This window comes from Mizuhopecten yessoensis, unplaced genomic scaffold (assembly GCF_002113885.1).
Source record: "Mizuhopecten yessoensis strain PY_sf001 unplaced genomic scaffold, ASM211388v2 scaffold8573, whole genome shotgun sequence".
NCBI classification, from domain to species: Eukaryota; Metazoa; Mollusca; class Bivalvia; order Pectinida; family Pectinidae; genus Mizuhopecten; species Mizuhopecten yessoensis.
In genome coordinates, this window is record NW_018407615.1 from 90630 (window position 1) to 107423 (window position 16794).

At 36.2% G+C, this 16794-nt stretch overlaps 1 protein-coding gene and 1 non-coding gene across 2 annotated transcripts; one reads left to right on the forward strand and one right to left on the reverse strand.

Moving 5' to 3' along the window:
* The first annotated feature begins 5716 nt into the window (after positions 1–5716).
* On the forward strand, positions 5717–5798 carry Trnas-gcu. The gene has a single exon. It is a non-coding gene; the product is annotated as a tRNA-Ser (tRNA).
* Positions 5799–6850: 1052 nt separating this feature from the next.
* LOC110456241 lies at positions 6851–12263 on the reverse strand. Its single transcript, XM_021506846.1, has 5 exons — positions 12129–12263; positions 11234–11690; positions 10880–10920; positions 10540–10612; positions 6851–7134 (listed from the first exon to the last, which is right to left on the reverse strand). Exons 2-5 carry the CDS (start codon positions 11682–11684, stop codon positions 7025–7027), a joined length of 675 nt encoding a protein of 224 aa, XP_021362521.1. The 5' UTR covers positions 11685–11690; positions 12129–12263; the 3' UTR covers positions 6851–7024.
* Between the last annotated feature and the right edge of the window lie 4531 nt (positions 12264–16794).

Genomic DNA, 16794 nt, shown 5'->3' on the forward strand with positions numbered 1-16794 from the left:
AAAATAAGTTTTTGCCGTTTTAATTACTTGCATAAATTTATTAAATGCATGTTTTGTAAATTTAATTGATAACTTTGTAAACGTGATGTTGAGTTAAGAATTATGTATTCGGATTCACATCCTGTGAAGGGCAATACATTTTGATGGTAAAAAAAATCGTTTGATAAAGTGAGATTTGTTAAGTTGTAACAAGTTGTGAATTTAAGATATTCAAACTGAATGTAATCCTTCGTGTTTTGAAATGAGCTTTTCAGACTCACCTCAAAAGGAACTATGACCGAAAGATGTTGATCAATATACTCAAACTTTGAACATGGGGGCCAAACAATTCTGCATATTTCAAGAGGTGAATAGCAGAAGTAATTTGTCTTAACTTTACAGTTAAAATCACAACTTCAGGAATATACATCATAATAACTGTATCAATTAAAATATATGTACGTACCTTTTAGCTAATAAGATGCTACTTTGCCTGTTCAGCTGTCCGTACGCATCTTGCCAAGTCCGTAATTTCTGAACCGCTAAATAGTATTCTGAAAAATAAATTATGACCAGATGATGCGTTGCATATTACTCCCTGGTACAATAATCGCGAATAAAGAATAAGTTTGCCGACGCAGAAACACAAACAAAATAAATTAATCACTTACTGCACCATAATAGCCATTTCACTTACTGCACCATAATAGCCATTTCACTTACTGCACCATAATAGCCATTTCACTTACTGCACCATAATAGCCATTTCACTTACTGCACAATAATAGCCATTTCGTCCATTAAGATTCGTCAGCGGTAAGTACTAAAGAATAAAAAAAAAATGCAAATCTTTGTCATCTGTTTCCGAAACATATGTAAAAATACATCCCTCTATTACGTGAAACGTACACTACAGCAGATAGTTTGTTCATGACGTAGGATTGTATGGAAAACGTGCCAGATTAAACTTCACCTACAAGATATTGCGAAAAGAATCGGTAGAAATAGGCAGAAAAATTGCCTACTTAGAGAATGTTTACTGCACCATATTGCAAGCTTGCCTATTTAGGTCTCATCAGTGGTCACAAGGTCGAAAGAAAGAATCCGAGTCAAAATGTTCCGAATCATATGTAAAAAAAAAATCAGCAAAATGGAGAGGTGCCCATTAAACCTTTAATAGGTTACAAATTCACCATTTCTGGCTAAAGTAAATAATTTTAACTAGTATTTCAAGCTACAAGGTTAAGGCCAACCTTGGTGACTGATAATCCACCAGCAGAATCAACCTCCTTGTTACTTAAAATTATTAACAAAAGTACAACTAAGAAAGCACTTATTTCAAAAAATATTTTGCTGATGCAGAATTGATTTGGTTTTATTTTGTTTAACGTCCTATTAACAGCTAAGGTCATTTAATGACGTACCTCCATGTGTGTTGTGTAAGCATGTATGTGTGTGTGTGTGCTGGAGACAGGATATGTTGGTGTATTTGCCTCCTTGTGATAGCGCAGGGCGAACGCTCAGCGTTAAAGCCAACAGTGAGGTATTGCCAAGCGAGGCACTAGGAAATAAAAGGTAGTTAGAAATAGAGAAAAATATGAAGATCCCACCTATTACAATTAGTGCAGCAGATTTACTCTGGTCGCTTTTGTGTCCTCAAGTAGAGGGCAGGAAAGCAAATCCCCACTTCTGTAATTCGTAACAGCAGGTATAATCTTTTCTCGATCCCCGACCTGCAGGGATGCTGCTGATTTACTGCACCATTTGTCCATTTCGTCCGTTAAGAACTTATAAGTTGCACTAAGGTCCAAAGGATGAATATCCGTGTAAAAACTGTTGCATATAAACTCCATCTAAAAAGGTTAAGGCAAGCTTTTGGGTAAGTATACCCAAGGTCAAATCACAGCAAGGTGCTAGTTCAGATTGCCAAAAACCTGACTGCACTGTAACTTTTGAACGGCTGAACATTACTCGATAATTTCATAGGTATGTTGATTAAAACACATCACAATTGTTTATAAGTCTACTTTTGTGTACAAAGGACATCTTACTATCTAACTATCAAAGATCACGAAGTTTCAGGGGTTTGCTTGAACATTGCAGTATATATTCATATAAAATTACACTGAAAAATGAACTAACTTCAGTAGTATGATTTATACAAATATCACTGCTGACTACTTTTCTACATAGTTATGCACATTTTTCTATCCGCTGCAATATATATTTTATATACTTACATCCTACTTACTTAATCATTTAGTTTTACCTCACCTGGTATGATGTACGACGTTGATCTCTTGCGGTGCTGCTCTCTCTCTCTGTTGTCTGTCGTTCATCCTTAGACCGTCGTTTGTCGTCCGTTAACTTTTTTCAAGAAACGACCTATTAATACATTTCAATTATATGTTTTTGGTAAGATCTACAGATATATGAGGTGACTCTCCATGGGTTTGAGGGGTCGAGTGAAAAAGAGTGAAATCGTCTTCTTCCCAAACTGCTTCGCAGGTTTCGACTAAACCGTACTGGTAGCACCCTTAGCCCGTTTGGATCAATTGTTATACACATGAGATAGGGGTGAGATCAAAAGGGGTAAAAGTGACTGATATGTATTAAATGACATTTTCTTTCAAAATGTTCAAAAGGTTGCAACACAATTTTGGTGATAGTATCCTTATCCCCACGAGGATCAAATATTATACAAATAAAGAGGCTGGCCTCCTTGGGGTTGCGTATGGTCAACGGGGTCCAATTGTCTTATTTGCTTTAAACGACATCTTTTCTCAAATAAACGCACATTCCTTGTGTCGCCCCTTTGAAACTACTGTGCAGATTTCATCCTCATTTGAAATCCATTATAGGTGAAAGATCAAAGTCAAGTTCAAGTTCAAGTTCAAGTTCTTTATTTGCTGAAGTTTTACAGCTTAGGGTAATTACAGTTAAGACAAAGACACTCACAAGGACACACTCACACTGACTCGCACACATCATCCTCATCATCAAGAACACTCACACTAACTCGCACACATCACCTTCATCATCTTCATCATCCTCATCTTCTTCTTCATCATCATCATCATCATCATCATCATATCAGCAACAGCAGCAGCAATCATTCGTCATTCCGCATACTCACATTGTAACACACGCCAGAACCTCATTCACCCAGACAAGACATTTGTATTCAATAAACTGATATACAACATGTATCCTAACATGACCTGTTCTAGTGATGACCTCTTAATAAATCTGCTCTACGTTTAAACGCTAGTGATAAATACTTTCCTAAATTATTAAGTTCTTTTGTCGATTTGCTTTAAATAGTTACTCGCAAACTACTGGGTAGGTTTCAACCGAATTTTGGTAGTTGCATTCTTTGGCCAACATCCTGAGGTTTTCCTTTCGACACTACCGAGAATATTTCAACCTCATTTCCAGATGAAAAATCCAAGGCTCTTCTGCCTCTCGTTATGCCCATTTCATATTATATCAAACCAAGCCATGCTACAAACTGTACTGTACTGTGTAGTATACTCCCACACAGAAAATAGTATTCTATAAGCAATACTACTCACTACAATGCTTGCTCACTACAGCGGATTTTACACCGGTAACACGCAGGTATTCTACTCCTTGGAACTGCAGTATACCTTTACATACGGGTATATGTGACAATCTAAAGTTCAGCAAACAGATTCCACGGGATTTTTCAGAAGTTTAGGGAAATATGTCCAAGTTGTGTTCACATCGGAATTGTGTGTATAAATGGCTTAAATTACTATTGGCAATATTTAGACATTTTTTCTGGTTTTTACAAAGTAGCAGTTGCGAGAACGGAAAACACGAAACAAGTTATTAATCTTGCACTACAATCATCACGATGTTAGAAAAAAAATCTTATCGTAAAAAATAGCCACTCATACCATAGAAATGATTAGCTAATTTATAGGTGAGCATTTGTAACCGGTAGACGCTGGGCAACCACAACGCATGTGGTATTCATGCGCTTTGGTTGATTTTGTGTCGTTATATGAAGTGTAAAGTTCATCTACCTCATAAACAGATAAAAAGTGTCGGCGGGCTGTGTCGGGTAGCGAGGAAACGTTAGATGTTGTTTTATCTAATTAAATTACTGGTATTAAACCTATAAACTCACCAGGTAGCGCCTACTGTTCTAATAAGACAATTCGATTCCAATACATTAAAACGCCACTTCGTCATCATATTGCGCCTTTTGTGTGGGGCCTGGGAATAGATAGCACAGACACGTTATTATTGTGATAGTAAATTAAAAATGTATCGATCATCGTTCGATCAGTCTGGAGTCCACCTTGACAGGTGCCTGTTCCCTCTGTGGTAAGCTAATCATGCGACATACAACGCCATTCCAACGAAATAGTGTCGTATTAATGTGGTTCAACAGCCAGTGCCCGGGGAGGGGTCGGGACGTCCCGGGGGGCTGGAAATGGTTGTCACGAATGTCGTCGCATTGTGTGTTCGGACCCCTTTATCATAACTCTGGACCACCACTAATTAACAGACTGAGAATACCTTTTTGATGGAATTAGATTTACATCTAGTTAATTAAAGTGCTTTTTTACAGGTAAACAGGTGGTCAATTAGTACGGGAGATGGATACCTTTATATATGAAATCAGATTTCAATCGGGTAATTGAACGTTCTTTTTGCAGGTAAAACATAGTGCCGTTTTATTGTTATACGGGTTGCAAAATACATTTTAAAATGCAATATAATCTTGTTCTGTTACAGGTAAACAGTTGGTGTTTTTATTCAGATACGGGAAGGTAACATCGTGATAGGTAATTAAAGGTAAAAGTTGCATGCAGGTAAAAGTGAAGTGAAGCAACAGCTGCTCACCAACGATAAAAGAGATAGGATGATGAAAACGGTGATAAAAACAAGATTCAACTCACAGGTCACCTCATACACGATGAGAAAAATAACATGAAATATGGATTGACCTGATTGACCTGATCCTCGGCCTTATGTAAGCTAGTAGCTTCTTAACCGCCTTGATTTTAAGTAATGACTTAATAATTGTACCGGGTTGCGCAAATCGCTGTGGTATTATCATATCGGTCTAGCGAGGAACAATTCACTAGTCCGTCGGTCTAGCGAGGAACAATTCACTAGTCCGTTCAATAGTAATCGTCCACATCCTTATTTAAATTAGTCAAATGTAGTAATGTAGTAATGTAGGATATTTTGTAGTGCCGTTGCTCCCAATCAATTCAGGCACTGTCTATCAGTTATATGTTGTTGACAAAAATATTAAGACTTCTGTAATTCTTAATAAAATATGAAGAATTACAGAGGTCTTAATATTTTTGCTACTTTTAGGCTCTTTCATATTTCCACAATTCTTCAGTGGTCTGAGCACTCGATTTTTGTGATTTAACCGCTTCAGACATTTATTGTTTTTACAACAATGCTTCACAATGATATACTAGTCTACAGTATGCAAAACATCCTGGACCCTTATGCCTTTTGAATGTGCAAATGGCTCAAGGGCTCATTTCTTATGCAATTTAATAACAGATAAATATCTCAATTAAACTGAAGTTCACCTCTGTAAATGAACCCTAGTGATGTCACCTTAACGTCCAAGACCTTTTATTTCGTTTCTTTTCTTCATACCTTTTTCGTTTATAAACCATACACAAATATAAATCAAATTGTTTCAATGCGAAAATGTTAGATTTAATTTGCTTGCTCCGACGAGGTGGCCGAGTGGTTAAGGCGATGGACTGCTAATCCATTGCGGTCTCCCCGCGTGGGTTCGAATCCCATCCTCGTCGTCTTCTTTTTTTTTCTGTCAATTTTTTTTCATGTTTTCTTATTTATTAGACGTTTACGTTGACACAAGAGTGGCTTAGATTAGATAAAACTGTATTATTAGGACCACAGGTATGTAACACCAGGGACGTATAGTGATACCAGGCGCGTAGCTGCCTATAGGCAGAATATGCAACTGCCTACACATAAATTTCATAAATACACTTTTTTTTACTGGTCCTTGTTTTTGTCGATTTCATGTATAATTTTGCTTTCTGACTGTCTTCGGATTAAGTTTTTTCCCCGTTCCCGGGCCGTCATTAACGAGCCGTTCCCTTGCCGTCCAGTTTTCTTTTGTAAGCCTATGTCTGCCCGGAAAACTCGGCGATTACAATTTGTCTGAACTCTGTCTGACCTCTGAAATCGTTCAGTTAACTTGTATACTGACTTTGGATAACGCTTAAAACATTTATTCACATAAATCACTGATGTTGCCCATCATAAAGTATGCATATTCGACAAATGTGTGATATAATATGGAATAAAATATATTTCCCGATATTTTCTCACAAAAAAATGAGCTTTATTTTCATTAATTAAACTATTGAAATTGCCAGCGGAACACGGGAGATTGCTCCTGAGGCCTTCTATTATTCCAAATTTTCCGGGGGGAGGCCCCCCAGACCCCCACCAAGGGGAGGGGGAAGACCCTCCCATACCCTCCCCCTCTCGCGCTTCGCGCTCGGGTGCTGCCTGCGGCAACACATTGTCGTGGAAAGATCCCCTCCAATTCCCTCCCCCTCTCGCGCTTAGCGCTAACATTCTGCCTACATACCATATTCAACCCAGCTACGCCTCTGGATACTGTCCCTGGTAACATTGAGAACAGTATACATAGTACAGTATAGTATTTAACTGTACAATCACGAACAACAGGAAGTCATTTATATAAAAATAAATATAAAACAAAACATTTTCATAATAATTGTATTTAATAACAAGTATATATGTTGATATATGATACAGTAATTAATCAATAGATATAAGTACAATATTAAAATATACGGGTAAAGATTCTATTTAAACATATTCCCAGACAAATTATATAAAACACATTGATCATAACACAAATATCATTAAATCGCTGTTATTAAAACAAACTGCAATAAAGTTACATAAATGTTGTACCAATGATAAAAAAAACAAAAACATATAATCATGGAATTAGAAAAAGTCTGTATTTAGATAATCAGAAGTTGATCCATCTTTGGAACCTCTGGAACCAGCCGAACACTTTCCGGAAAGAGCTTTCCCTTTTCACGGATTTTGTTGTTTCTTTTACGTCTTCGTCGTCATCATCTGAAGCGAAGACCGACGAGACAATCTATTTTAATCAATAATACGAGTAATCAATACGAGTAATCAATAAGAGTAATCAAAAAGAGTAATCAATAACAGTAATCAATAAGAGTAATCAATAAGAGTAATCAATAAGAGTAATCAATTAGAGTAATCAATACGATTAATCAATAAGAGTAATCAATAAGAGTAATCAATGCGAGTAATAAATAAGAGTTATCAATAAGAGTTTTCAATACGAGTAATCAATAAGAGTAATCAATACGAGTAATCAATAAGAGTAATCAATACGAGTAATCAATACGAACTTTTTGATAGACATTGATAAAACACTGAATGTAAGTACATTGTCAATTTGGTCAATGTCTGCCAATAACTGTGTGATTTGATGGCTTATGTAAAATGTTATAAACAAACGAAGGAAAGAGGTACAAAAGGGTTTAAAGAAAGTGTTGTTTGGGGTAAAATATAAGGGGAGTACATTACATGTAAAGTTATGTTAATTAAAAAGGAGTTACATCCCTTTAATTTTTTTGTTTATAATTTTCATTTCAAAATTGATGTATAAGTCAAATCAAATCCAAAATTACAGAATTACTTTAGCCAGCGTTGGAGATAATCTATATAGACTTTGCCTGTTATTCCACCCAATTGACTTGTAACAACTTTGTCAATAGTTGAAATGAAAATGAAGTCCATTGTCGCTTGTTCAGGTCGTTTCTAACTATTTATATCTACAAACCGTACGAGACAATTTGTAATTTGTACCTACATGTTACTTACCACCAGACACAACGATAGAACAGTATCAAGACGCCATGTTACTCACAACCAGACACAGCGATAGAACAGTATCAAGACGCTGGACCAGCTTACATCGACGTCGACACGACATAGAAACTAATACTGAACAAGTGGTGTCTGAACTAATACTGAACAAGTGGTGTCTTAACTAAAACTGAACAAGGGGTGTCGAAACTAATAATGAACAAGGGGTGTCTAAACTAATACTGAACAAGTGGTGCCTTAACTAATACTGAACAAGTGGTGTCTTAACTAACACTGAACAAGTGATGTCTAAACTAATACTGAACAAGTGGTGCCTTAACTAATACTGAACAAGTGGTGTCTAAACTAATACGGAACAAGTGGTGTGTGTGAACTAATACTGAACAAGGGGTGTCTAAACTAATACTGAACAAGGGGTGTCTAAACTAATACTGAACAAGGGGTGTCTAAACAAATACTGAACAAGGGGTGTCTAAACTAATACTGAACAAGTGGTGTCTAACTAATACTGAACAAGTGGTGTCTTAACTAATACTGAACAAGTGATGTCTAAACTAATACTGAACAAGTGGTGTTTAAACTAATACTGAACAAGTGGTGTCTAAACTAATACTGAACAATTGGTGTCTTAACTAATACTGAACAAGTGGTGTTTAAACTAATACTGAACAAGGGGTGTCTAAACTAGTACTGAACAAGTGATGTCTAAACTAATACTGAACAAGTGGTGTTTAAACTAATACAGAACAAGGGGTGTCTAAACTAATACTGAACAAGTGGTGTTTAAACTAATACAGAACAAGGGGTGTCTAAACTAATACTGAACAAGTGGTGTTTAAACTAATACTGAACAAGTGGTGTCTAAACAAATACTGAACAAGGGGTGTCTAAACTAATACTGAACAAGTGGTGCCTTAACTAATACTGAACAAGTGGTGTCTAAACTAATACGGAACAAGTGGTGTCTAACTAATACTGAACAAGTGGTGTCTTAACTAAAACTGAACAAGGGGTGTCGAAACTAATAATGAACAAGGGGTGTCTAAACTAGTGCTGAACAAGTGGTGTGTGTGAACTAATACTGAACAAGGGGTGTCTAAACTAGTACTGAACAAGTGATGTCTAAACTAATACTGAACAAGTGGTGCCTTAACTAATACTGAACAAGTGGTGTCTTAACTAACACTGAACAAGTGATGTCTAAACTAATACTGAACAAGTGGTGTTTAAACTAATACAGAACAAGGGGTGTCTAAACTAATACTGAACAAGTGATGTCTAAACTAATACTGAACAAGTGGTGTTTAAACTAATACAGAACAAGGGGTGTCTAAACTAATACTGAACAAGGGGTGTCTAAACTAGTACTGAACAAGTGATGTCTAAACTAATACTGAACAAGTGGTGCCTAAACTAATACTGAACACGTGGTGTCTAAACTAATACTGAACAAGTGATGTCTCAACTAATACTGAACAAGTGGTGTCTAAACTAGTACTGAACAAGTGGTGTCTAAACTTATACTGAACAAGTGGTGTCTAAACTAATACTTAACAAGTGGTGTCTAAACTAATACTGAACAAGTGATGTCTAAACTAATACTGAACAAGTGGTGTTTAAACTAATACTGAACAAGGGGTGTCTAAACAAATACTGAACAAGGGGTGTCTAAACTAATACTGAACAAGGGGTGTCTAAACAAATACTGAACAAGGGGTGTCTAAACTAATACTGAACAAGTGATGTCTCAACTAATACTGAACAAGTGGTGTCTAAACTAGTACTGAACAAGTGGTGTCTAAACTTATACTGAACAAGTGGTGTCTAAACTAATACTGAACAAGGGGTGACTAAACTAATACTGAACAAGGGGTGTCTAAACTAATACTGAACAAGTGGTGCCTTAACTAATACTGAACAAGTGGTGTCTTAACTAATACTGAACAAGTGGTGTCTAAACTAATACGGAACAATTGGTGTCTTAACTAATACTGAACAAGTGGTGTCTAAACTAATACTGATCAAGGGGTGTCTAAACTAATACTGAACAAGTGGTGTCTAAACAAATACTGAACAAGGGGTGTCTAAACTAATACTGAACGAGGGGTGTCTAAACAAATACTGAACAAGGGGTGTCTAAACTAATACTGAACAAGGGGTGTCTAAACTAATACTGAACGAGGGGTGTCTAAACAAATACTGAACAAGGGGTGTCTAAACTAATACTGAACAAGGGGTGTCTAAACTAATACTGAACGAGGGGTGTCTAAACAAATACTGAACAAGGGGTGTCTAAACTAATACTGAACGAGGGGTGTCTAAACAAATACTGAACAAGGGGTGTCTAAACTAATACTGAACAAGGGGTGTCTAAACTAATACTGAACAAGTGATGCCTAAACTAATACTGAACAAGGGGTGTCTAAACAAATACTGAACAAGGGGTGTCTTTATTATCATTCCTGATATAACTATAACAATAGTTGATGTTACAGTTTACTATCAGACGAGTTAGATGTCTGACAATTAACTATAAGAATGGAGAGAATAAGTAACAACAGTCATACATTATCGTGAAGGTTCAACACTGTAGATATCATTATACTATATGCTTACTGTGTGTAACTCTGAAGCAGTTAAAGCATGCAAACTTTGATTTCTTCACACTTTCACTTTCATTTTCTTTTTTCTGAAAGAGGAATGTTTCCCAATTTAAGTGTACAATTATACAAAAAAAACAGGGAAAGATATAACAAGTAGCCAACAATTCATTATAGCCTGTCATTATTTTGTTGGATTATATTTTGTTTTTGTATGATGAAAGAAAGTGTTGTTCAGTGTTTTTTATAAACCTGCGTATTTTTTATTCAGTAAACAGATCCAAACAATGTTGGCGTTTTAAACAAGACTATCGAATAAGTAAAGTGTTAAAATGAGCGTTACATGTCACACTTACTGAAAACAACTCCAAAAGCGGGTTAGCTGGCTCGGCGGGGTCTGGAAGTCATAACACAACATTAATTAGGAGTCAGGTCTACTTGGATGTCTTGACGTGTAATCCTGGTTCAGCAATATTCAACATTGCAATAGAAATAACGACAAACTTAAAATAATGAGATTCAGGGAAAGACGACAACTATCAAGTGAAGAGGAATTCCGTATACAACTATATACATTGTTGAAACAATCAGATTATATAACGAAACATTAGCTATGATAATCTCATTAATACTGGCAAAGCACTTTGTACAAAGCAACAAATCGTAACAAGGTATTCTCTTCTTGTATATTTTATAACGTCACACCATACCGTTTTCTGTTTGTGTTGCTTGGCTGATTCGCTCATCGTTGTCATCTGGTAGAGAGCTGTATGCGAATCGAACATAAACATCATACGGCTCTTGGGAACCATCTTTTTCGGTGAAGAAACTCGCAAGATCTTTGTTTTTGGTATACATGGAATTAGTTTCTGTTTCCTCTTTGTCGTCATCGGTTTCTTCTTCGTATTCACTCGTTTCTTCTCCACTAGAGGTATCGGATTCAATGTCATCGTCGTCACTCTCATCTGTTTCATCGTACAGCACGTGGTTTATGATTGGGCGACGAACAGCCTTTTCCATGTAGCCTATAAGGGCATGCACTCTAAGGTCAAAGGTGTCTACTGGAAAGTTAGACGACGGCCTGTGGGCTGGCTGGTGACTCTTCACCTTCACAGGGTAATTATTATCCACAAAATCATCACCGGTATGCGTGATGCCCATTTCAGTCTGAATTCAATAGAAAAGAGGGCACAATTTAGCTAGCAAAGTAGACCTAGTCTGGATCATTTTACGATTTAAACTTAGAAATGACGGAAATGATCATTGACATTTATGAACATCACTGAGCCAGTAGTGTTAATGATATTGACAGAAGTTATATGAAAACCCAACTTCCCAGAAAAACATTCAAGAGAGAAGAGTCTAGATTTTCTGTTATAACTTAAAGCATTAATAGACATTGGTAATTGAAAATAGAGGGCGTGGCCATATCCTCAACTTTAATTCAGTTAACCATCCTAAAGACATCATCTTAACTGATAGAATAATTGGCAATAACTTGTTACTTTTTGTGAAAATTAACACGCTTCTGGAACCTTCACGAACCTTGATGGACGGCTAAACACACCAAAATGTCAAAGGTCTTCAATGCAAGTTGTAACTTACCTTGTATTAAAGATCTTGATCACTTGAAAAAGAGCTCAGGCTGTTGACGTTCAAAATGTCAAAATGTCAAGATACAGTCGTGTCTGTTAGTTAATTAGGTGTTGTTTGGAATTGATAGATAAAAAATGTGTTTCTCCCGCGATAAACTTTGGCGAATAATTATGACGTCACATGGATACAAGGGACGTCACGTTTTCATTACTTCCGCTAGAGAGTTACAAGGCATGATTTACTATCCGTCTGAAATATGAAAATATTTTCAAACGTGTGTGTCAATTATTATATTATCTGTATTTTTCTCATTTGGATGTCGTCAACAACCTCCATGTGTTGATAACTGTCACCTTTACCCAAGTTGTAAAAAGAAATGCATCCCCAAACAATAACTGATGTTACGTTTACATTATGTTCCCGGCGGTCACGGCAGCCCCGTTTGCCCGAAACGTAGTGCGCCGTGGGATTTTGGCAATTTTTTTCTATATTCAAGTTTTGTTATTAGGTCTTGCTAAGTTTTCTCATGGTCTTTCAAGGTATCCGTGACGGGCCGTAAGGGGAAAGGGGCTGCTGAGTCCCGGAGGCTCCAATGCACACTACGGTTCGGCCCGCGGTCTACCACGGATGCCAGTACGTTCCCTCTCGACCCGTCACGTTCTAAATAATAATTACAATAATTACAATAATTACAATAAGTTTGTGAATGACCCTAGCGACTAAACAACGACTGTTTTGAGTACATCTTGACTAAATTAGATGAACAGACCACATGGGCTTTGTGAACAATGTTTACTTGCCGAAATATACGCAATTTAAATTCCAATTCTGCGAGTTCATGCATAATTAATTGTCTGTGGTATGTTCATCAGTTTGTCTCCTTATGATAGCGCAGGACTGATGCTGACTTTATAGTGTCATTCACTGGAGCATACTGCTGAAGACACATCTTATTTTACGATCTTATCTTGTTATCTCACCATCTTCAATAGCCAATGGTTCATAATTTAAATTTGTACTATTCAACCTTGGCAGATTTAGCCTTGTGTTTAATTTCCTTCCCCTGCCACCTAGCAGAGACACTTTACTAGCAAAACATTAAACTTTCAAGTTTATTTCAGCACTGGTCGCCTATGTATTACCCTTGGTTATCATTTACAGTTAGAATATGGCCAATTATCTCTACCAACTGATCAAATACAGAAAATGTTTCTTTAAGTATTGTCCTCCTTTGTTTTTTGACATAAATCATGACATAGTCAACAAGGCAACTTGGTACTGGGCGCCGCCATTATTATTTACATGCACAGGGACTTGGTATTAATGTCTAACCCTCAGTTCACATATGTGTATTATATAATGTATGATATAAACAAAAATTGTGGACCATAGGATGGTAATACGTGCCAAGTCCCTGTGCCACGTTCAGTAATTTGAAAGCTTAGAGAACAAGGCTAAATCCGCTAAGGTTGAATACATGAATATGTGAATTACAAAATGAACGCTTGGCTAGCAAAGAGGAGATGTTACAGGCTGGACAGAAAATGACAACAAAAACAGGCTGAAAACAAGTATGGAATGGGGTTTTCTTAAGAGACGCTGTATAAACACATTATGAATATGTAAAATTATGATGGAAGTTCATTTTACTCGAATTACCTGACGTTATTTTCAATAATTTTCAATTAATAGGGTTTTATAAATCCTCGCAACCACTTTTAAGACATTTGTATAAGAAAGGTCTGCCAAATATCTAATTCTTTGACAACTTTCAACAAATATATAGCAGCTAGGAATTGAGCTTTCTATATCCACTGCACTACATTCACTTCATATTATTTGTTGACATTTTTCTGCTACAGTACATGGAGTTTCCTCAAAAGATCCTGATTACCGGAAAAAAATCTGAAACCTTAATCATATCTTTTAGAATACTGTTTAAAAAAAGGTTATACCGGTACAGTACCTTTCACCTGATATCACGTCTGTTAATGTCACTTTTCGGTTATTATCATGTATTATTGATGCTCATGTATCTCTTCGATTCACTAAACATCATCAACAACAACAACATTTAAACCCTAAATCTGTGAAAAGGAATGTAAAAAAAAAAAGAAAATGTGTTCCGTAAATGTTAAAATATTTCTGTTCAACATTCATATTTACAGTGGTGTTCAAATCCACTAATACCCAAGTTAACATAAAATTGTACTGCAGTATTTTTTGGTCTGTTTTTTGACAGCTAAATAAGTCTCATCAAGGGTCATTGACCTGTCAGAAGTTGAAGTAGCCAAAGTTATTTGACTTTGGTGAAGAAGCATCCTAAAAATAGAAGAAATATGGGCTGGATTTTCACGAACTTGAAGAGTTGTGCCCCTTTGTTTGTTTTCCTATACATCTTATTCTGGCAGTTTATCATTCATATTTTTATTTTTCCATTTGTTATGCACTTCATATACATCTGATGAGAATGGGAGATATTTAAAAATGCACAAAATTCACCAAGAAAGCTGAAAGTCACAAAAGGTGAAACTTTACACCATGCAGGCCAGGTTTGAACATTTTACTGTAATGTTTGTTTTACTTTCCATGTGGGGAGGATTTTGAATGCATCTCGACTGTTATATCAATCAATTAATTTTCATTTAGATGGTGTCCCTGAGAATTATTTCTTATATAATTTAAAATTTGTTTCAAGTGATACTCATACTCTCTGTTTTAAACTAGGAACACTTGCTATGTACATGTACTCTAAGTATTTGTGCAGTTATGATTGATTGTCTTCCTTTTGATAATATTCCTGTGAGTTGTGTCCCTCACATGATTTCCTCACATTCCTTTCTGTTATACATCGGATATATAGTTTGTTACTTTGATAAGTTCCAAGTTTCCTTTTAGATAAAATATGTCATGTTTAGGTGATTTTTGAGAATTAGTGGTTTTGCAAAATTTGCTTATTGTTTTGCAAAGTACCAATATTTTTATGTTTATTACATATATAGGGTGCTCCCATAGCTACCACTTTCTTTGAAATGTAGATTTTCTTCCCGTTGTTTTTGGAAAAAAATATCCAGAAATTTTAGATAGTTTTGAACTTTTGCTTAAAACTTACCATACTGACAATGTCAGACAATTTCAGACATGCGAAACATATAATAATGTGTAATTCTTCTTGAATTTGGTGTACAGATAGATCTTGAATTGACAGATCTGTCAGATCAGCACAAATTACTTGAATTGGAGTCTACATGAAGAGTTATGTCCCTTCACTTTCTTTTCAAGATTACATGATTCAAACAATTTTTATACTTGAGTCATCGAATCTGTCAAAATCTGTCAAACCATAATTTAATTTACGTACAATGTACATAGGATGGGGGGCTAAAAGTTGGCCGCCTGAAGCTGAAGAATCGGGGATTTTCTTTCATGTCTACTACTTGGGGGACATTGAACAGACCAAAATAGATCTTCTGCCCCCATTGCAACACACTTGGGATCTTAAATCTTTCCTTTCTGTCTTCACTGTTCTGCCTTTCTTTGTCGTGCCGCCTGAGAAGCATGGCGAACAATTAAGGATCACTCTGTCCGTTGTCGTTGGCGGCGGCAGTCACATTTAAGTTTCCCAGACTTTTTTTTCGCCACCATTTACCATATCAATTTGTAACTTTGTGTGTGGCTTAATCATAATAGATAACAGATCAAGTTGGAACCACGTGCCAATGTTTTATTTTTTTGCTGGAGTTACATATTTGCATGGCCCTTTCTTTGCACATTTGAAGTTCTCATAATTAACTGTGTGTCATACTTTGTTCGTTACCACTTGCCACTTTAATAGTATGTGACTTTATCATAATGGATTACAGAAAGAGTCCAAACCCTGTGTCAATATTTCATTTGTTGCTGGAGTTATGGCCCTTTGCAAATAAGAAATCTCATAATTAAGGTTTTCCCAGACTTTTTTTCGCTACCACTTGCAACATCAATTTGTTACCTAATATGTGGCTTTGTCATAATGGATTACAGTTTGAGTTCGAACCTCGTGTTAATATTCCTTTTTTTGCTGGAGTTACGGCCCTTCGCTCATAGGAAATTATCAAAATAAACTTTTTTTGGACTTATTTCGCTAACGCTTGCCATATCAATTTGAAACTTTGTTTGTGGCTTTATCAGTAATAGATTACAGAGATTGAACCATGTACATGTATTAAAATTCCATTTTTGACTGGAGTTATGGTCCATTTGCACATAGGAAATTCTCATAATTAACTGTTTTCCATATTATTTGTAACTTAGTATACATGTATAATGGATTACAGTTTGAGTTAGAATCCAGTGTCAATGTTGTATTTTTTCTGGAGTTATAGCCCTTTGCACATGCATTTCCTTCGAATTGTAGTTTTCTTCTATAGGTGTCTCCTTGACACCCGTCCTCATATGACCCTGACTGTTGCCAGGTCATAAATCACCTAATACAGTCCTTCTGTATGGCTTGATGATGTTTTCAAACCAATGGTCTGGAGCATTACTTGGTTAAGAAGACTGAATGCCGTTTAAAGAGGGTCTCTCTCATAATACCCTGGCTCCCTAGGGGGAGGAGTGGGGTCCCAAAGGGGGATTCTCCAATTCAATTTTACAATTTGTTGTTAGGACCCTTGCACATCTATAGTAATCAGGT